This window comes from Gallinula chloropus (assembly GCF_964237585.1).
Source record: "Gallinula chloropus genome assembly, chromosome: 9".
NCBI lineage: Eukaryota > Metazoa > Chordata > Aves > Gruiformes > Rallidae > Gallinula > Gallinula chloropus.
Genome location: NC_140094.1, coordinates 22,808,257 through 22,830,237, shown reverse-complemented (window position 1 = coordinate 22,830,237; position 21,981 = coordinate 22,808,257). Strand labels below are relative to the sequence as shown.

At 38.9% G+C, this 21,981-nt stretch overlaps 1 protein-coding gene across 2 annotated transcripts in view; it reads left to right on the top strand.

The window, feature by feature from the left end:
- The window catches only part of APBA2 (amyloid beta precursor protein binding family A member 2), a gene marked incomplete at both ends in the record, with an annotated part of 34,492 nt that overhangs the window by 10,764 nt on the left and 1,747 nt on the right, over positions 1–21,981 (top strand). Inside the window, 7 exons of one of the 2 annotated variants that reach the window (XM_084268041.1) lie at positions 2,486–2,631; positions 3,964–3,999; positions 5,622–5,708; positions 12,321–12,506; positions 14,692–14,871; positions 16,054–16,266; positions 17,054–17,173. In XM_084268041.1, the coding sequence (XP_084124167.1) occupies positions 2,486–2,631; positions 3,964–3,999; positions 5,622–5,708; positions 12,321–12,506; positions 14,692–14,871; positions 16,054–16,266; positions 17,054–17,173 (968 nt within the window). The remainder of the gene's footprint in view (positions 1–2,485; positions 2,632–3,963; positions 4,000–5,621; positions 5,709–12,320; positions 12,507–14,691; positions 14,872–16,053; positions 16,267–17,053; positions 17,174–21,981) is intronic. The other variant, XM_084268042.1, reaches the window with a different exon arrangement.

Here is a 21,981-nt window from a genome sequence, read left to right as displayed (position 1 = left end):
ATCAGCTTGACTAGTAACTTCTGGTTTTAGTAATTTCCTTTAAGAGCTACAGCAAGTAAAAAGTTGAAAGACTGCCCGTTTTACACAGATTAATACCTGATGGAAATAATACATAAAACTTGGCATGTAGTGGCTAACAGACCCTGGATAGTAGTAAATTAAATGCATTACCCAAAGGTGGCAGAGACAAGAAAGCAAGGTGACACTTTGTAGTAAGCATCTACTGATTGTAGAGTGTATAAAGGGAGGCCAGCATGAACTGAACTTTAAAACAGACTAGAGAATTCAACACTCACAGCACTTGCAGGTACAACCTCACATTTTACTTTTGCTGGGATAAACAGGTTATATCTTTTTCTTTTCTTACCAACCAGCTCACTACTCTGTTGGAAAGCAGTCACTGTACTCTTTTAGATGGTGTGTATATATATGTGTGTATATATTTTAGTTCATTTTTTCACTGTTTTTTTCTGTAGTTGCACAGTATGTGAGGATAAGATATTGATTAGGCTTTTTCTATTGCAGGTATTATATAGCATCGTCTATTACAAATAAATATGTAGCTCACTAGGATCTTATGACAGCTAACACCACTGCTCTCACATTGAAATACTTTGTATTTTTCCCCAATGGAACAGGACTCTAGTACATATAAGAAAATATTCTGCCAGTTAACTCTCACAATTCTTCCCTGAACTTTGACAGAGATACCACAACTGTATTCAGGTTATATTAGTCTTCGAGTGTTCAGGCACTTAACTCCCAGCACAACTCCATAACTACTGAAGCTATATCTGTATCTCTATAAACACATAATATTTTTCATATGCCATGTGGACATAATAACAATGTAGGTAACAGGCACAAAAAATACTGGAAATGTGTCCTTTTGCTGTTATAATTGTTTCAGTAGTACTACCACTGTATGATTGTAGTGGTAATTAGTTCAGGTGTCCTGGGCTTTTTTCTCTATATATTCGTTCTGTCACCATAATCTCATTCCCTTGCACAGTAACAACCACGATGAAATAAAGAAAACCGCCGATTTTGCAGAAAACTGCAAGGTGATATATGCCCTGTGTCCATTTAATCCTTTAGTTTATATGCACTCTAAGGTTTCTGTGACTTCTTGGAGTATGATGTTCTCAGCAGGAAATTGAAAGTGCTTCTGTGCTCTGAGCACAGTCTCTAAATACTGAATCCTTGGTTCACACATGATTTTAGATTAATATAAAAAAATGTTCTTAACAGGTTATTATATTCAGCTATGCTGAATTATCGAGTAATCTTTTTCTTATGAATAAAAAGATAAGTTAATTTAAAAATGTTTAGACCTAGTCTACTTAGTCTAGGAATATGTTTATACTCGTTGCATTAATAGATAGCAGAAAACCAAGTAATCTCTATTGCATTGATACGTTAGTGCAGAAATTGAGGTAGATTTTTCAGAAACAGTTATCTAATGTTTAAGTTATTGGTTATCTAATGTTATCTAATATTTAAGCACAAATACTGATCATAAATCTCCATTCTCTTCACACTGAATTACTCTTCAAGTTTCAAATCTATTCCTCATCAATAAGCCTTATACATGCTTACAGTCAATGGCATGCTTAAGTGCTGTGATGAACTGGGACCTCAGTCAAGACTGCATTTTTATATTATTTAAAGCAGTCAGAGATAAGAGGAGAAAACACTCAGGTAACCCAATTTAACCCTTGCAATTTTCAATACCATTCCATCCTTCCAACAATCTGCTTTTCTCTGGCAGTTGCTTACAATACATTCATGATGGGAAATGCATGTTAAGAAATATTTTCTGCCCAACATGCCCTTTTTCCCTGTGTTAGTTATTACTATAAGCTTTTTATACCTGTTGTTGTTTTATACATGATGTTGCAGAATATGTTGCTAGTGTAATGATTCTGCAAAAAAATCACTTTCTAATGCTATGAAGAGATGATGAAACCCCAGTCTTGAGAGAATACAAATAAATTCATTTTAGCCTGATTTATTTAGCCTGAAGTGAACGAAAGAAAACAACTTATGTACTTATGCAAACATCTCAAAAAACATGGAAACAGGAAATGTGAGACTTACTCAACCAGCAGTTCAGCTCATGCACTGTAACAATCAGACATATAAGGAGTAAGAAAGGTATGATAAAGGAACCTATCAGCATTTCTGAAACTTGTAGATAATTCCAATGTGTTTATCAGTGTGGCACAGCAAAAAATTTCCAATGATTTTCCTCTAGAATTCCACAGTCAAGCCATTATGCAAATGTTTTAAATACTTTGTTTGGTTAATATGTTTTCTGGGGGGAAATAATTGTATGTGAAAACTTTTTTTCCCACTGGATTTCTTCATCTGTTACACATTAGAAAGATGTTAATAAGGTTGTCCATGTCTCAGTATGCTTTATTCAATGCCTCATCTCTCTGCCCTCTTTTGAAAGGCAGTAACTGTAAATGTCTTCTGTCAGTTCCAGGACCGTGTGAACCTGAAGACCTCATTGATGGAATCATCTTTGCAGCCAATTACCTGGGCTCTACACAGCTGCTCTCTGAGCGCAACCCCTCCAAAAACATAAGAATGATGCAGGCCCAGGAGGCAGTGAGCCGTGTTAAGGTAGGGGAGGGTTATGGATTGTAGAATACTCTCTCGTCCTTTGACAGCTGATCTCCAGGATCTGCAGCTTCAAACCTATTCTGAAGTGCACTTATGTTACTATAGATCTAGTACTGTAAATACACTGTAGTTCCCAGGGCTTATAATAAAAATTCATACAGCATGTCTGAGGAACAAAATACAAATTATTCCAGAATCTATTGAAATTTTTTGGAAGCTGTATGAAGACTTCAAGTATTACAGACAAATTGCCAATTGCAGTTAGGAAATATTCCAGTGGCAAAGTACAGAGTATTTATTTGACCCTGGTTTTCCTCTGATATCAGTCAGTCCTTTAACTTACTACAAAATGTGACTATTACTCAAAAAATATTGAATTACAACTTTTTTAGGACAAGAAGATGCATTACTATTGTGTTTGGATTTGGTATTATTTACAGTGAACAATTTCTGTGTAAATAATGTAGCATAGACTGCTCCATACAGCTGTGTAAAAAATGCTTTTTTGATTAATAATCCAAGTAGAAGATTTTTCTTTTACAGTTTTTGTGGATCTACTTTATGTACCTCATCTGAACATACACATGGTTAGAAAGAAGTAGACTTAAATGCTAACAGAAAAATTACCTTCTTAGTCAATAAAATGTTTAATTAGTAAAAATTGCCTATTTTTGAAGGAAACCAGTTAGTTTGAGGAAATTATTTACTTAGCAAGACACTTTCCTCATTAGTAACTGATTTGGCATTTAGAAACAAATGGAAGGCAAGAAAAGTCCATTTCTTTAAACTTTCCAAACTATTTAATTTCTATTTAGCATACTATTTGATGCCTCAAGCAGTAAGCAATTGTTGATTGTTATTAACACACGAAAAACTGTCCAGTGTATTAATAGCAGTCCTACTCTGTCAGTGACACTTGACTACTTTAGTCATGGAAGAGAGCTGGAGCTAACATTTTGTTGAACAATTACATACAGATGTATATTTAGTCAGATAGAAAAACCTTGAGTTTGCAATAGCACGTTCTGTCATTTTAGACTGCTGTATATTTAGGAAGATGTTAACAGACAACACTCTCTGGTACTGTTTTTTATTCAATCAATCAATCAATCAACAACATACATAATGCCACTAAATCCAATTATGCTTGAGAACTGCATAAGATATAAACAAGTCTTTCTTTCTTGTACATCCTTCTCCCACTGACCCCAAATTTTTAATTTTTAACAGTCTGGATTCATAGTCAAAAGTTTTCCCTGACTTCCCACACTGTCTTTTCTCTTTCTTTGTGTGTACATCTGTCTGCATTTTTTTTTTAATGCTACTCCTCAGAGGATGCAAAAGGCGGCTAAAATCAAGAAAAAAGCGGTGTGTAAACTGTTTTTCTTGAATGCTAATGTTTACCTACGTTTTTGTTGTCCTTGTTCTCCATGGATTGTTCTGTCTTGCATTATGGGTCCTCAAAAAGCTGTCATTTTGGTTTCTTCTTTACGTACCAGAACACTGGGTGGAATAAAATAAACTCAATTTTCTTCATTTTTCATTTCCTGGAGTGCCTGTCTGCTGCTCTTCTTCTGTTAAATACCTGTTGAATACCCGTGATATGTTCGGTCCAGATATACAGCCAAAGTTTGCCAGGAGATTTTTTTAATGTAATCTGGGTATTTTTGTTTTACTAACCAAACCAGAAAGATGTATTTCCTGTGCCTGTGACTTTGTATACTTTTATTACATTATTGTTAATATTTAAAAACAAGTAAAATAAATTTACCAGATAGTAGGTGGAACAATTCACACAGGAGACATTTCACTCGGTTAAAAACTGTACTTAGTTAACTTAATACAGTTGACAAAAAAATCACTAAAGTTAATCTTGATGTTTGTGAAGGTTTTGGATAAGAGCAATGCAAGTAATGCCTCCCAAAGTTTGTGCTGACTTTGTGTTTTGCTGGATGAGACTTAATTCAAATAAAATTAATCTGAATTAATTAAAGGCATAGGTAAGATTTTAGAACTACAGAAAAGAGCAGCAAATACACCATTCCTCCTTGCGCTGTTTCATCAAGGAATCAGTCTGTGGCTTGGATACTGATGCCTGCCTTTAGCATAGGGTGATACAATTTGTGGTCATTTGTTTTGACGCTGCTACCATGGGTGCTGCTAAACACTAGTTGGAGTAGCATACTGTGGATAAGTAGTCTGGAGGAATAAATAGGTTCTGGCTAGAACTGATATTAGGTAAGTTCTTGGATGATGCTTTGGTGAGAGGCTGCTTTGCCACTTTCTTTCCTGTTTTCTCATGTGGGCAGAGCCAGGACTTGCACTTAGGAAAACACAGGGCATTACAGTCCTGCTTGTGCTGTGACTGTATTTTCTAATGGGATATGAAATTGTTTCCCTAGTGAGCAGTGCTCCAAAGCTGAGGTCTAAAAGTCAGCTGATGGCTATCTCTGGTATGAGAGAAATATTAATTCAGCACTCAGTTCTTATTTTCCAGAAAAAAACCCAAAAAAACAACCCCCAAAATAATAATACAACCCCCTCCTCAAACCTGAGCACCAGCTTGCGCTTTTCTAGTGAGCTCACTGCTGATGGCAAGGGCTAGGCAGCTGATGAGGAGTAACTCACATTCTCAATTCTCCTACTTTCTCAGTTCTGGATCTCAAGTACTGAAGTGGATTGATGAGACAATGGGAAAGTAACAGCCATACTTCTGTTCTGACTATAAGTAGGGAACTTTAGTACTTAAGCTGTCAGTCCCACAGGCTCTGAAAATTCACTCTTGTCCGCAAAAGCAAGAGTACACTTCAGTCTTTCTAAGCAATAAATGCATTCTTTGCATGTATTTAAACCCACCTTTGAATAGTCGTCTTTGTAGTGATTTTACAATGCAATTACCTCATGTCACATTATGCTTGAAGTGATCAGCGAATATGTCATTCTAAAGAGGAAATTAAAATTCCCCTTGTAACAAAGCACCTGTCTTTTAGACTTCAGAGGGAGATTCCCAGGCCTTGACTGAAGTGGATCTGTTCATCTCCACACAGAGAATCAAGGTTTTAAATGCAGACACACAGGTAAGTTATGATTAAAACCCTTCAAGAATAACATTCAGTTCAACGGTACTTTTGTATTTTCAATGGGGAACTTTACTAAATTTGGTTAAATTCACTGTTGTGAGAATATTCAGAAAGAGCAGTGTCGTAATGCTTGCCATTTGCCAATATTGCAATACTGACAGCAGTTCTGCTTATTTGATGCATTGCAAAACGTCTGTGTGTTGCTGAGGCCTGTGATTCGATTTAGGAAAAGATTCAGAAGTATTTCAGAACGCACATACGCTGTTTCACTGAACAGTTCCAGCACCCAAATTAACAGTCTAACAGGGAGTTATTTGCTGCTTTAAGCTCTTCATATCTTGTGATTTTTAACATTTAACCTCCACTTTTTCCATAAATTACATCTGAGCTACAATCCTCTTTGCCTAAGGTAAATTATTCATTATTCATATTAAAGAAGCATCTGGAGACCACAGCAACGATCAGCCTCATCTTCTCAGAACACATGTATAATGTGTATTCATTCAATAAGAGGCAAATCTTCATAAGAAGGATTTTTTTTTTAAGGAATTTACAATTAAATAGAGATCCCAATATTTAGTAAAATAACCTTTCAAGATCTCTTTGACTTTGATCATACTTGCAGAAAGTAATTTAATTTTCATTCTAATGAGAGGCTTTGCAAAGGTACATTTTAGTGGCAATTTTTGCTTCAGTTTTCATTAAAAAACTTCACTGTATACAGCTAGCAGCAACTGAAAAATAGGAGGACCTCAAGTTACATTTAAGAACAAACCATTTAGAAAGTGCCTCATTAAGCTAGGTATAGCCAAACTAGAAAATTTGTCTTTGGTATTGGTATTTGGAAAAACAACTCAAGTGACCTTATGCTACCTTTTCAGTGATGCTCTCCAGAGCTTACAAAGGTAATATTTAGTCTTCTTGTTTAGTAGCAGAACAGACCAAGAATTATAGGTAAGTTTAACTGTCAGAAAAATACCAAAACAAACAGACCCTTTGTAAGCAGTTTGTGAACAGAGCTCAGCTGGAGTCAGCACAGTAAATCATGTCAAATGGTTTTCTTTTGTGCCAGGGAATATATTTGTCCGTGGCACAGAAGCAGCATGTGTCGCCTATGGAGTTAAGGAATGCTCTTATCTCGCTTAACATCAATCCAGAGTGTACTCATTTTTGATATATTGCTGTATTGATGGTAATGTGAAGAGATAAAGAGCAGAGAGAGATTCACAAACATGTTTCTTTGATGTAGTACTGTTCAGTATTTTCATAAACAATGCAGAAGATAAAAAAAGGGTTATTGAACTTGTGGTGTGTAAGATCAGAGCTCAGAAATACGAAGAAATGAGCTGAAACTACAGGATATATTTCAGTAAAGATAAATGTAGTACACTACATTTCGGATTTGGTTTTGTTTTCAATTAAATATATATTTTTTTCTAACAATAAACCCCCTGAGGAATTACTATCTTTCAGTGTGAGGGTAATGATCGTATCTCCAGGAAATGGATTCTTTTTCTTTGTACATAAGCAGATGTCCTAAACATGCCACTAGAACTCCCAAGAGATGGAGCAGATGAGGAGTAGAATATCCCATCTACTATGGGCAGCAGTATTTGCAATCTGCCATCCATAAATTGTCCAATACCCCTTTTTGTTAAGGCTCAGCCTTTTTTTTTTTGACCTCATGGTAAACATGCATCATCCAAAGAATCTATTATCAAAGCTTATGACTACTTTTTGCATTAGCAGAAAATAAAATTCTAGTCATTATCAGTGCAAAGATTACTAGAGACTATTATTGATAAATGAAGAGCTACAGCTTATATTTGAACATGTGGCCAAAACCAGGTGAGTTCTGTTTGTTGAGTAAGGGTTCATCTTAGTGGAAGTCATTCTTTCCCTTCGTTAAATAGTTCAGCATTTCCACTGAACACCAACCCTTTTAAAAATAAAAAAGGGAAGGCCTTAGAAGCAGGCCACAAGCACTTTGTCAAAGTAACTGCTGTCTTATTCTCCTGATGCCCCTGAGATTTCTACAGATTTAAAATGCAGTGCACCATGAGGAATAGTGTCTAGTAAGAGCTGTTCAACTAGATGAAAATAGCAACATTGGAAATTATTTTAATTACGAGCTCTCTGGCATTTGCCCTGGGTTTTCTGCCCAGAGTGGGTCTCTCAGAGAGCTCGAAGGCCTTATTCCCATGACTTTCTATCATTACCGTCGGCATGTTTTTGCACTTTGGGCTTGGCAATATTTTTCAGTCCTAGTGAAGTTCCTGACTAGTGTAATTACCGTAGGTCTAATTCAGCTGCTGTGGCAGCTGGCAGAGACAATCTGTTCTTTCATGGCTTTATCAATTATATAAAACCTATTTCTGCAGCATGCTCTCTGTTTTAATCCATCTGTGGTGCTTACAGCTCACATGAGGTAGCAGCTGATTTAAAATGTACAATTCTCATTTAAAACATGACATGCAGCAGGGTTCAAAATACTGACTAGGACCAGTAAGGTGTACTGCCATGTTGAACAGAGCCAGCTCTGGTGGCTCTGTGCCCCCAGCAACACTAGGAAATGGCACCTCTGCCACTTTTTAGGTGCTTAACCATTTAATTACTGAATACGTTCAGCCCAAGATGACCACTTGTTCAGTGCATGTGGTAGGTTTGGCCACATGCTTACTGCGTATGAGAGCAAATCTTCCCTGGGCCGCAGCTTTACAGCTTGCAGGCAGCGCATGAGAAGAGCAGAAATACCACAGCAGCCTCTCCCATCTTCCTGCTCATTCACTGAAGAGAAGCTGGGAGCAAAGCTACTGGGAAAAACGCAAAGAAAGGTACAGAGGTCACAATGTGTATACTTGCAGACCTTCTGGTAGATGATTGGTTCCATTGGTTCCATCTGACTCGTTGGGTTAGTTCACACTCCCACAGGTCTACAACACTTGAAAGCTTGGAAGAATGCTTAACTCCTTCAGGTATTCTTTGAGTTTCAAGAGGGACAACAAATGGGATTCTAAAAGAGTTCTTTAGAAACAAAAAGAAATTCTGAGAAAGGGGAATCTGGACAGGAGAAGATAGAATGGGATTTGAAAAAGGCCAAGTGAGAAGCTGAATTTTTAAGGACAAATGTAAAGGTAATAAGGGTGGAATGGATGGCCCTAGAAAAGGGAGGAGGGAAAGGATAAGCAGATGTGCAGAAATAGAAGGATTCATGAGAAAGTAGAAAGGAGGAGAGAGGGTGAAAATGAGATAATGGGAATGAAAAATAGAGTGATACAGAATATGTAGCAAGAAAGTAAAAAGTCAAGGCACAAGTAAGTAAAAAAATAAAGATGTGCTTACTGTCACCATATATTGTTTGCCTTATTCCTAATTGTAACTGCATTAGACAGGAAAAAGGTGGGAGGGAGTGGGGGAATGCCTTCTTGCAACCTTACAAGGAGAAAATAAAAAAACCAAACACCCACCCCTACCTTTGAGTAACTTCCGTGTGATGATAAGGACATAAAGACTTTTCTTGGCAGGTCTGAGTAAATGCATTCATTTTCCCAGTCCATTCACTCTTGTGCACACTGCATGTATGATTACACCCTTACAGAATACTTAGTGCAGACTGCTGAAAAAGCAATTATCTCAGTAGAGCTCCCAAGATCCTGCTGAGAGATGTCCATTAGAAGACATTTTTCCATACTGAGAGAAGTGCTATAAATCCTTCAGAGCCCCTACACCCCTCAGAGACACCCCCCCAGACCATCTCTTAATCATCATCACTTTTCATAGTTTAGAGATAAGCATAGTACATTTTATTTCAAGCCTGAGAAGAATCATTACAATCATTTTCTGGGTAGCAATTCTCTTCAGTAAGACAGGTGGTTCTAAGAAACACTGATTGTTTATATTATTCTCTTACTGTCAAGTTAAATCGGACTGAAATTCTTTCAACAATCTTTCTCTCTTAGGCCTTAGAGATTTGGTAAACTAATGGTAAACTAATACCTAGCAGTTTACATAAAGGATGAAAATCATGTTTTATCTCAGGCGTTTTTTGGAAGACCAGATATCACAGGAAGCTGCCAATACAAACACAGCAAGGACAGTATCTCAGTCATCTAATATGATTGTGTTAGGTGCAAACTGACCCCATGCTGCTCAGTGGGGTGTTCTAATACAAATCAAGAACCATTAGCAAATAATTAACACTAAACCCAACTCACCAACAAAAGGCTTGCTTTCTTAAAAACAAACCAAACAACAAACCTTTAGTCAATTTTTCTTTCTTCCCATTAGAAATATCCACATGTATATCAAAGCAGATGCCAAAAGCAGCAGAGACAACCTCAGTCTTGGCCAAGAACCAACTATATATTAGGTATCAGAAAGCAATGTACTGACTTAAAACTAGTAAAAAAATCATAAAGTAAAACAAACTAAATTGATTCAGTAATAAGTAACTTTTAACTCCAATTCAGGCAAACTTTGGTGGATGGTTTTAGCTGTTCAGGTGTGGCAAGTGGACGTCCTCAGCTAGTTTGTCCAATAGAACTACTCCACTTTTGGTTGTTTCCAGTTTGAGCAATAAATAAAAGTCTGGAAAACCCTCCAAACTGACTAACAACCGCAGCAAGAAAGAATTTTCAGATGGGCCCTTTCTCTTAAAGAGCTGTTCATCTCTACAATGGCAAGCTACATAATGACAGAAAACAAAGCAAACACTTTGCTTATTTTTTGTCTCAATAGAAAGCATTATCTTTATTAAAATAAGTATTTAGCATAAGGGTTTATAGTAAGCAGCATCCAGTTTAAGAAATCTATAAAGCTCAGGTTTGAAATGTCCTATTAAAATAGGATGTTATTTTTTTTTTCATTAAAACAAGGATGTTTGCCCAACGGCAGGAGATTGGATTCAGTCACATGAGAGTTGAATTAATTACTCTGCCAGCCTGCTCTTGAATTTACGTCTCATGAGCCTCCTGCAGTCTCCTCTTTGTCACTCAAGAAGCGCAGAAATTCCCTAGGAATTTCTCTTCCTCCATAATTATACACAGACTTCAGAAATAGTGATTCTTTTTACAAGGCACTTAAAGGAAGCGCAGTAACCAGGTTACTTGATGGCAGGAGCATTCCTCAAACTCTCATTTTAAACCTTCTAAATGGAACGTCTTCCATTATGGAATGTCTTCCATAGCAACACACCGTTCTTCTAAAAACTCTAAAGGAAAGGTCTGGCTGCTTATAGAGTATCTTCAGTAAAACCTGTATGAAGGGAGAAATAATTGCCTAAAATATTTGTTTAAAGAAGTATATAATTCTGTTTATCTTTGCAGCCCTAAATAGATCAGAATCCTTTGAAATTATCACTGCAGCACTGTCATATACATTGTTGTGTTAAACTATTATTTTACATATAGAAACCTTTTAATAAAAATGCGAGTGCTAGCTTGAGCCACATTAACTTACTCATTCTTAATGCTGAGTTCATTATTAATAAAGCTTACTACAAGTTCATACTTAATTGCACACAGAAACTGTTAGAAACGAAGGTTCTTCCTTCTGGGACCTCATTGCTCTTTTAAACAATTGATAGAATAATGAACTGGAGATGGAGACAAAAGATAAGATAATAAAACAACTTCAATGACAACATATCCTCTGATTGCAAATACACACTCAGTTTTCACTTGTCCAAGGTAGCTCAACAGTTAACCAAAGCTACTGAATAATGATATATTTCTGTGAGAAAAACATTTAAAAGCAGCAGGTTTCGGTTTCCCTGCTATTAGCAGAAAGAAAAATAGAAGTTTAAAAGGCTAAAGTAATTAAAAGGATGCAGAGCTCAGGGATTTGAGACAGGCAGGAAGGTTCAAGTACTCTTCATGTGTTCTTACATAAGAAATGTTAATTAGGATGAAGCTTGGACAGGTTTCCACTTAAAATCATTCTCACAGGCAATGGCTCCTCCAAGTGAAGTTATGCCAGCACAACCAAATTGTCAGCCCAGTGACACTGACTGGAATAGGATTTTGACGATGAGCCCAGTACTAGACTGGGTCCCTCCAAACTGATCTGTGTAGGTGGTCAGAAAAAGCAATAAAATCCTGCCTACAGACCAGGTGAAATGCTGCCTTCATGGCTCTTTACAAAGTAAGTATTGCTTTGCTGTGTGTGAGAAAATGTTGCCTTAGATACTACTGCTATTGTAACATGATTAGAAACCAGCGACATTGCAACTTGTTCTGTCATTGCAAACCCATGGGCTTTGTTCAGCAAAACCAACGCAGGAGGAAATGGGAATTTTCCAACAGCATGAAAATATTTATAAAATGCTAGAATAGATCATTATTGTTTTACAGTAGCAACCATGTTGCATTTGCTCAGGCAAACAATACTTCCAGTGAAGTCAATTTCTTGAACAGCCTCTAGAGGCCTTCAGTTTGAGCTTGGGCCCACTGATTGCAGAGGGAGTGTCAGATCCAGGCCCATACATACCATGTGTTTCTGTAGCTGTTGTCATTCTCAATAGAGAGGCCATCAAGGAGAGGGAAAATGCAGCTTTTCTTGAAAAAAAAAGCAGGCAAGAAGAATGGCTTTATTTCTCTTTGCTTTATGCAGGAAACAATGATGGATCATGCACTGCGCACGATCTCCTACATTGCTGATATCGGTAACATCGTGGTTTTGATGGCACGACGCCGCATGCCAAGATCAGCTTCTCAAGACTGCATTGAAACAACACCTGGAGCCCAGGAAGGAAAGAAGCAGTACAAAATGATATGCCATGTCTTTGAATCAGAGGATGTAAGTAGATGGAATTAAATTTATTTAAACAGTGTACGTCATTTAGAATCTCTGAAATTACATCTCATTTCTTCAATGAACTTCCTTGTGAATAATCTTTTTCTGGTCAAAGCTACAGGTAATCTGTGGAAACAGTAGCCAGTTTGTCCATATTCAGATCTATCTTCTGTGTCCACAAATTTTTGTTGCAAATTTATATCTCCTCACTGCTAAAATACTTACTCTGTCTCATGTGCTCCAGAAGCATTTATGTTCTTTCAACAGTGCTTCCCCAAATGCTCTGGCCTTGTAGCCAGTCCTTATTTCCCTACAGCTTACTTACCTGTAGCAGGTTATAGGTACTCTCAAATTTGTGACTTGATCCTTTGATGTTTAAGAACAGTCAGCTGTTTGTTTTTCAGTTCTCATTTCATCCCTAGGAGAGATTATGAATTAGAATTCTCACATAAATGCAGTAGAGCTAAGGAAGTTTAGTTCTTTGTATTTATCAAAGTGTTTCTTTACAGCCAGAAGGCTTTAGCAATTCTTAAGTGAAAGGCTAGGAAGAACCCGCTGCTCTTTCAGAACATCTGTACAACAGAAAACGTAATTCCAGTCATTTTATGCCGTAAGATAGTCTGAGTACCATATTAGCCTTAAGCCCCCTTCTGATAACATTCCATTTAAAAAAGCAGTGACTACTTCAGAAATTCAGTTCTTAATTTTGTTTGCATTAGAAATACCAAAAAGATGAAAGAAGCTGGAGCTGGTCTCAAAACAGAACTGCAGAAGTAGTGGCTGCAAAAGAATTCTGTACATCTCTGCTGCATCCTGTTTCACCCCTGTGGAAGTGCTGGCATGCCATGTCCTTAGCTCTTGTGGCAAAGGAAGATAACCTTACTATTGTACATCCAGGTTTGGTTTTGCAGCAAAATACATACTTGTGTCTGAAGTGGCAGACCAGGGGATTTCAACCTAAAACATGTCTGGAAAAAAAACCCAAAACAAGCGAGTAAAACAGAAAAGGCAAAATTTGTTGTCTGTTTCTAACCTGACCGTTGAGGTCCAGGTAGTAGTAAGAGGCAGTACTAAACATTTCAGTTCTGCCACTGCTTTTGCTGAGGTGACCTTTTCAAGCAACTTACATATCCCCTGATGACAGAATACAGTATCTGAAAAACATAAATATATGAAACTCAATGTCATATTCTCCTGTAAACTGCAGTAAATTCAGAACAAGAACAATTAAAAAAGTAAATAAAGCAAGTGGAGAAAAAATTCCTCTTACAGATCTCAACCTCTGTTTTGCTCTGTTCCAGTGCCATCTAGTGGAACCAGAGTACATTTTACAGCCTTTCATTAATGCTTCTGACATGTCCAGATACTGTCCCTGTAACGGTTCATTCATTGTACTCAGTAATACAGCCCACTGTCATGGGAAGTCATTTTTTATTGCACACCATAGTAAAATGCATGTGCAGATAATGCTCCAAAGATTAATAAAGACATGGGGAGTTTTGAGGATTTGTTGTTAACATTAACCAGCTATAATCATGGCTCTGTCTGCATTCCTGAAAGCACCCTTGACATTGCAAGGCAAGGTGTCCATGGGAACAGCTATTTCTAGACATGCAGTGGATAAGTGGGGCTGTTACTGGTTTGCTGGTAATATGAGAAAGTTACCATGGCATTAATAGGAGAGCAGATGGTTTTGTTGAAGCAGTGTTTTCGGTCCTGTAAAACCAAGGTGGAGAAACAGCAGGTGACAACAACCAAATTCATCAAGTGCATACATGTCTGTGAGAGCATATGCAACCAAAGCATCCCTCTCTCGTCACTCCTGCAATACACCGTGATCAGAAGCAGGGCTTGTGGCAGACTTTTCTGTGAGTTCTGTTCCGTACTGGTACAAAGCCAGTTCTCTCCTGTGTTTATTGGAACAAGTACATCAGTAGCATATGGCTGCTACTGCAACATACTGATGAAAGGAGATCAGCAGCATTTTTAAATGGCGTTTGCAATGTGATTTTTGGATGTAATGGGTTCTTTCTGTACAACTGACCTTAGAGTGACCTTTATATCTGTACTAATAGAGCATCTCTGCAGGATCCTTTACTTTGATTCCTTTTTAAAATCCAGACTTTCATTTCAGGGGTGAACTGCTTATTAGTCCTTTCTCTGAGCTGTGTTTTGTTCTACATTCTAGGCGCAGCTGATAGCTCAGTCAATTGGTCAGGCTTTCAGCGTAGCTTACCAAGAGTTCTTAAGAGCCAATGGAATTAACCCAGAGGATCTCAGTCAGAAAGAGTACAGTGACATCATCAATACCCAAGAGATGTACAACGATGATCTCATACACTTTTCCAATTCAGAGAACTGCAAAGAGGTAAGCTAGAGGTTTTTCTCTGAGTTTCATTTGAGATTGACCCATTTATTCAGAGGAATGATGTTCTCACAGAAATATCTTTTGGCATTTTAAGGATGTCCGCTTTATAAGCTTTTAATAAAAAAACCCCTTGTAAGTCAGCTTTACAAGATTTTAGAATGTCTTCTTTTAATTTTCCCTGTCTTTCTGCCTCCATTGATCAAAACAGTACTAAAGCACATTTACATCTGACATAGATAAGCTCTGTGCTACTAAGAGTATACAGTATGAGGTGTTTTTGTGTTTCACCAATATATCAGTACAGAAAGAGAGATGACAATGCATTTTAATTCACACTGTAAGTGATTTCTTCCTTAATAGATACAAGCACCACGGGTCCAGGATGACTGTGGCACTGGCAGGCCAGTTTCTCTTCCCCGTTAGAACACCAGCAAAACTTCCCCATGAAATGGAGATTCACATTTGTAGCACATGAAAAGGCAAGAATTCCCCTCATGTGCCCCAAATTCCATTAAGTGTAACTATTTATATTTGATTTTGGATGTAATGGATTCTTTCAGTACTTCAGTTCTTTCAGAATGTTCTCTACTTAAACTCTTACTTCTCTATTGGAAAAGTTAGACATGCTACGATTACTGAACAACATCACCATATTTAAGGAGAACTCATCGTTTACATCAGGGATCTTAGACTGACGTGCTAGGCCCAGGTATATTCAGTAATAATGGTGATGATAACAACAACAGTCAAAGCAGCCTTGCCTGAAAATAAGGGCAAACAAAGCCTGTGATCAAGAGAGTCACTTCTGCGACCACTGCGTGGAGCTGAAGTCAGGCCTGTGTTCCAGGCACAGCCTGAGCCACAGAAGTTGCAGCCTCCCTGGCTGCTGGATAGAAGGAGGATAGAAACTTCTTTGGTATTCATTTCTTTGGTATTCAGTTCCACCACTTCCTGTGTTAGTTTTTGCTTATTATAAGGACCCGTATGATCTCCAATAAGCAAGTAGACCCCTGAAAAGAAATAGGTATGTGTTAAACAATTTTAGTAGTGGTTTTGAAGTCACACTACTACCAAATGGCAGAGGAGAATTCTTTCATTTTTAAGTTATAGTCAGGATCAACTAAGATGCTCAAATTTAGATAAATCGAAGCAAAACCAATTTTTTTTCCTTTTTAATTGCAGCTCCAGCTAGAAAAACAGAAGGGAGAAATTCTTGGGGTTGTGATTGTGGAATCTGGATGGGGATCCATTCTACCCACCGTTATCCTGGCGAACATGATGAATGGAGGTCCTGCGGCGCGTTCAGGAAAACTAAGCATTGGAGACCAAATTATGTCCATCAACGGGACCAGTTTAGTTGGTCTACCTCTTGCAACATGCCAAGGGATCATAAAGGTACCCCAAACTTACAATTATATGCTGTAGATTCGGAGCCAGCAGAGATGTAATATTCTGACAAGAAAGCCTGTAAATTTCCAGCAGATAAGTTTTTTCATATCACTGCCAAAAAAAAAGTAACCTGTTGTTAAGAAAAGTAGAATAAAAATCAGAGATTCAAGGGCAATAACATAGGGCTGAAGAATTTGATTGCACTTTTGTTACTGGAGTATAACAAATGAGGCTAGGTCTGAAAAAGTTGCCTAAATTAATTGCTTGGCTATCTTCAAAGTTTCAGGCTTCCCCACAGCCTCCAAATTAAAATCTGAGGATTAAAATCTACTATGCTTCTTTGGGCTCCATGTAGATGAAGTGGATGCAGGCTGGTAGACTGCAGGACAGATCAAGTGAGTATATGAAGATTCCGCAGACAAGACAGAATATCAGAACACATTATCTTTATCTGTAATCACCAAGACTAAATCTAATGATGCTGCAGATTTACCAAGAGCAGCAGGAGATTAATTAGCCAAATACTGGTGGTAAAGGGCAAGCAGTAGTCAGTTTAGTTCTTTCTTGAAAATTTTCTTGAAGTTTCTGTAGTTTGCTATGTTTTGTTGGGCCAAATAGTTTGGGAAATAAATGGAACAGAGAAATGCATCTCTAAGTTAACAACAGATTTCTATTAACTCTAGCTGTTCTTTTTCAGATCAGCTGCTTTATACTCTTGCAATTAAGAAGCCACTAACGAAAAGAGCAAATCAGGATCTGTTTCAGAAACACTGACTTTTGGAATATCTTACAGGGTCTCAAGAATCAGACGCAGGTCAAACTGAACATTGTCAGCTGTCCTCCTGTTACTACCGTCCTCATAAAACGGCCAGACTTAAAATACCAGCTGGGCTTCAGTGTGCAGAATGGAATTGTAAGTTTCCATGTTTGGTGATTGACTGGGGGGGGTTCTTTCAAGAAACACACTGAAATGCTGAAAAAACAAATCCTTGCATGTGACCTCACTTCTGTATTGTCATTAATCACAACCTTATAATTACATCTCTGAGTAACATAGTGCAAATGGACACCACCTGAAAAACAAGTACTGCCATTCTTTGGGAACTTTCCTACGTAATACAGACACAAAATTTGTAGTCCACATTGTTTGGTGCAATATCTGAATCAGCTAATTAACGTATAACTGTCTCATTAGTGTGCCAGAACTATAAAGAAAACCTGAGCAAGGTTTTCACGACTATAACACTCTAATCTAATAATCCTATTTCTCTTCTTTAAATTTCAGCACACATTCACTAAAACCTTTTTCTTCAGCTGTGTGTAATTTATTTGGATCACATGGGAGCAGGCAAAGGAATGGAATTGTGACCTTCTTTGGTTAAACACCTCTCACTACAAGTAACTGTATAGGTTGTGGCCCAGGTATCCCTTCTCTGTGTGCTGCCATTTCCCTGTAATAGCAGCAGCAAACAGGAGACTGAATGTGGGGTAACGCTTACCCAGCATCGTCCTTTCACAGTCCTTCCTTCCCAAGCCATTCTCTAATACCTTTCCAAAGCAAACAAACTGGCTCAGGCAGTCACCTGGCCTTTCTGGGGGCTACTGCAAGCACTAGGACTGTCTGTAGTGCAGGACCATCACTATCTCTCCCTCCAGTCTAGGAAAAAACCAAAAATCAGGCTGCTCACAGAGAAAACCAAAGGGCTGTGGGCTCTGGGCCTGGTGTGTGAAACTCAGCGATTGAAGTTGCCAGATTTCTGTTTACCACCCTTGGAAGAGTAGCAGGTAACTCTATGGGACATGGTTAATGAGTCTTTCTGTCCTTTAGCAAACAGATGGCTCATTAGTGGATTTTTCAGCTCTGCTAGTCATCTGAGCTGTTATTGTAGCTAAGTTGTAAGTGTTCCTACCTAAGATCACCTATTATGGTGTGGTCCAAGAAGAGACTGGTATGAAGAACACTGCTACAAGCTTCAGTCCATCTGGAAGCACCCTGAAGTGATACCTACCCCAGGTTGACATACTTTAGAAGCAGTATTTGTTGTGTTTGGCATTAATGCTCTGACACTTGAGTAGAAAGGGGTCTGTAAAAATGCAGAAAAATCAGCTGTGTGGAACGTTTCTGTCCTCCTTTGCTTGTGCTTAAATCCCCTTCTGCCTATGTGTACATGTTCATGGAGTGGGTATGGTTACTGCTGCTTGTCCACTCTGTTAGCAAGTCCCAAGTCTTGGCATAGAAAGGACGAAAGAGCTGGGATGTGGTTTTACAGAGTTTTGTAGAGGGTGCTAGAGGGGGCTGAGAACAGCATATGACACAGAGGTGTTGATTTACCACCTAATTGCTATCCTTTGTAAATCTTGCATGTTCAGTTGGTGTTGTAATAAGCAGAAGAAAACATTGAAGAACCAACATGCAATAGTATGGGGTCAATATTGAGGAGGCCTGTCACAGCACTGGTGGGGGTTGGGGCTAAGGAAAAGAATCAGCTAAAGGTAAGTTAGAAGCAGCATATCAGGGCCTCCTATGGACAGAGGCAGTTATGGACTCAGGCAATTTCTTCCTCTTGTCCCAGCTAATAATCTTCTACGTAACTGGAGCCTGAGTTGAGGCAATTGTGCAGACTGTGGTGGTTTTGTTTCATAGCTTGCTCTCTCCATCTACTGGTTGGTTGTCATATTCACCACACCAGATGGTCATTTGAGCAAACATTTGGATAACAACCAATATAAAGTTTACCAAGTCCAGCATAATAATCCATCACAGGCAGCAAAAAAAGAAAGCCTTATAATACACTTCATCTATGAAGAGTCTGTTGGAACATGAAAGCCCCTGAACAAAGAGGAGAGGTAACATCCTTTGTTAAGCTGCTATATAGACAAGCTCCCAGGCCTCCAAGTCCTTCCCAGATAACCTCTCTTCCATAACACTTGAAAACACGACTCTGCAAAGTATGGGTCTTGGTACTTTCAGTGTCTAGACCTTAGCTTTGTACTTGCCAGCAACTGCTACAAACTATGACAGGATTCAGAAATAGCATCCTTATTCTTTCTTGGCTCAGCATTGTGTGAGTGCAGAAATGAATGACTTTCCACAGCCAGTGCAATTAAGAGTCTCCAGCTGCTATACCATCACCTCTTGATGCACACAGCTGGTACTTTTTTCTGTGCCTCTGCTGAGCACAGTTTCATGGGTCACCCTGCCTCTCTCATCCGTGCAGGGTGGCCAGCTATTGTGCCCGTGAGCAGCCTGTAAACAACCTGAACATACAAAGGTACTACCTGAGTGGGGGTTTGCTTGCACAGGCTCTCAGGAAGATGCAGAGACCAGGCTGCCACAGGTGACTGCTTCCTTTGTGCATTAGGTATAGTTTGTTAACGCAAAGCCTGAAGTTGTGCTTCATGGAGCACCAGTAGTGCCAGATTTTGGAAGTTTTAGGCAGGGAACATCACAACAGCATAAATCAGAGTGTTAATTTTGCAAAATGCCTCTTGGCCTAATGATGCAAATACTCTTTGTGGCTCTTGAAAGCTATCGCTGCAGCTTTTTGCATGTTTATCAAAGGAATCCAAAACCTGGACTATAAAGTTTACATGGTAAATAGAGTATAGGCACTTGCTTGAAAGAAGATACAGATCTGTCATGCTTCATTTAGTAATACTACAGCTGTCACCATGCATGTTCAACAAGTCTAGCAAGACAAACAATTTTGGCAGAATAGAATCAGATTAGTTTAAGTGATACTGCTCAGTTTAAACTTGCCAGCCTCCTGTGCCATGGCCTCACTGGCTGGGGACAAGTCTTACGGCTGCTGAGAGTGAGCCCCTGGTAGTACCGGAGCCATGTAAAGCTGCCCTTTTGCATCTCCACTCTGTCAGTAGCCTAACAGGATCTGTGAGGCTAGGCACTGCCACTTGGGCTCTGCAGATGTTTCTCTCTCATTAAAATAATGCTCACCTAAAACAGGCAGCTGGCTCCCTTTTCAGACTGATCCTGTTCTGGAACAAAGAGCAGCGACTGCTTCCTATGTCTAAGGCTGTTAGAAGAAATGCACTGAAGGTATTAGACGTGCTTTGAGAGCCATGAAAACACAATGAAAAGTGCTCTGGATAGATATTCAAGCTATTATCTTTTCTTTTATGCCAGTGGGGTGAGAGGTCACATTTCCAGTTGCTCTCAAAGCTTTTATTTCAACTGGCTTTACTGTCTATATTTTCTTCTTTACTGTGAGAAATTTATTTACAGGGTTTCTTTTGGCACATTCTGCTTTTCATCCTTTCAGATTACTGCATACAATCCCCAACAGCAAGGAGCAAACTGTTATTTTAACAGATAGTTGAACTGAAAAGTTTTCTATAAAAGAGGTCTACATAGTACATCTTATCAACTACATGAACATAGTACAGCTTATCAGCTATATGATTAGAAGGTAGACAACATGCAAAACAATGTATTTTATGTGACAAATTCAAGAGGCACTTCTATGAAGGGTCCTGATGGTGCCTCTTATTCCTAAGAGTCCATCAGAAATAATTAACGAGCCCCACTAGGTAAAATACAGACACTAATGACAGCATGGCAGAATCACAGAAGATTAGGAGTTGGAAAGGACCTCAAAAGATCATCTAAATCCAACCCAGTCTGCTAGGGAGGGCACAGATACTGTTGCTGAGGAGGAAATATGGAGTTCCCCACACTGGACTGAGGTTTTTTCTTTCTGCCTGTACACCATATGTGTTGCAGCCTCAAGTTAGTGTGAAGTTGCATTGTCTGCTGGGACTGTGCCTGATGAATGTACCTCTTCTTGTAGAATTATTCCCCTATTGTAGGGGTCATTAAAGTCACAACTCATGCTTAGTTCTTTCCTGTGACCCTCAGCTGCCAGTTGAAACAGTGGCCTGACTTGCCACCGTCACCCTAAGCTCCCTTTGGCCAGCAGCACTGTGAAACATAGAGAAAAGCAGTGGCTCAGAGAGTGGAGTGCCCTTCTCCAACCTATCATGCTTCACTGTGCTGAGCAGCCTGTAACAAAACAGAATTTGTACATTTTGTACACTCAGCATGGATTTGGGAAGGAAGCAACCTCAAAGCCCCTCTAGATCCAACCCCCTGTCATGGGCAGGGGCACCCTCCACTAGGCTCAGGTTGCCCAAAGCCCCATCCAGCCTGGCCTTGGACACTGCCAGGGAGGGGGCAGCCACTGCTTCTCTGGGCAGCCTGTGCCAGGGCCTCACCACCCGCATCATAAAAACGCACCTCCTTATGTCACTGAGATAGATCTTCCCTTATCTCTTTGTGAGCATTTTTACAGATCACCAACTCTCAACACATGTCTGCACGGCACCATGCTTTCCTTCAGCCTAAACTAGTGTTTGTGCAGGGTTAAGGATTAAGCTTTGTGTCAGGGGTTATTTTCCTCCAAGTGAAAAAATTGCTGTTACAGATCCATTTTTACTGTAGCAATTTTACATTTCCCATTATTCAGACAGAATAATGTCACAGTTTGCAGAAAGAGTCCAGGTGGCACACTCAGAATTTTTAAACATCACTTTTCTCCTATCCCAACAGTACACAAAGCTTCTCTCTTCCCTGAGCTGCACTCTCTTGTACAGCTGCTACCTGTATCACCGTGTTAGGTATTCATATATTCCAAGCCCATGAGAATGAAAGGAAAAATTATAATTTGGAGAAACTTTTGGGGAAGAAAACCTGACAAAAACCCC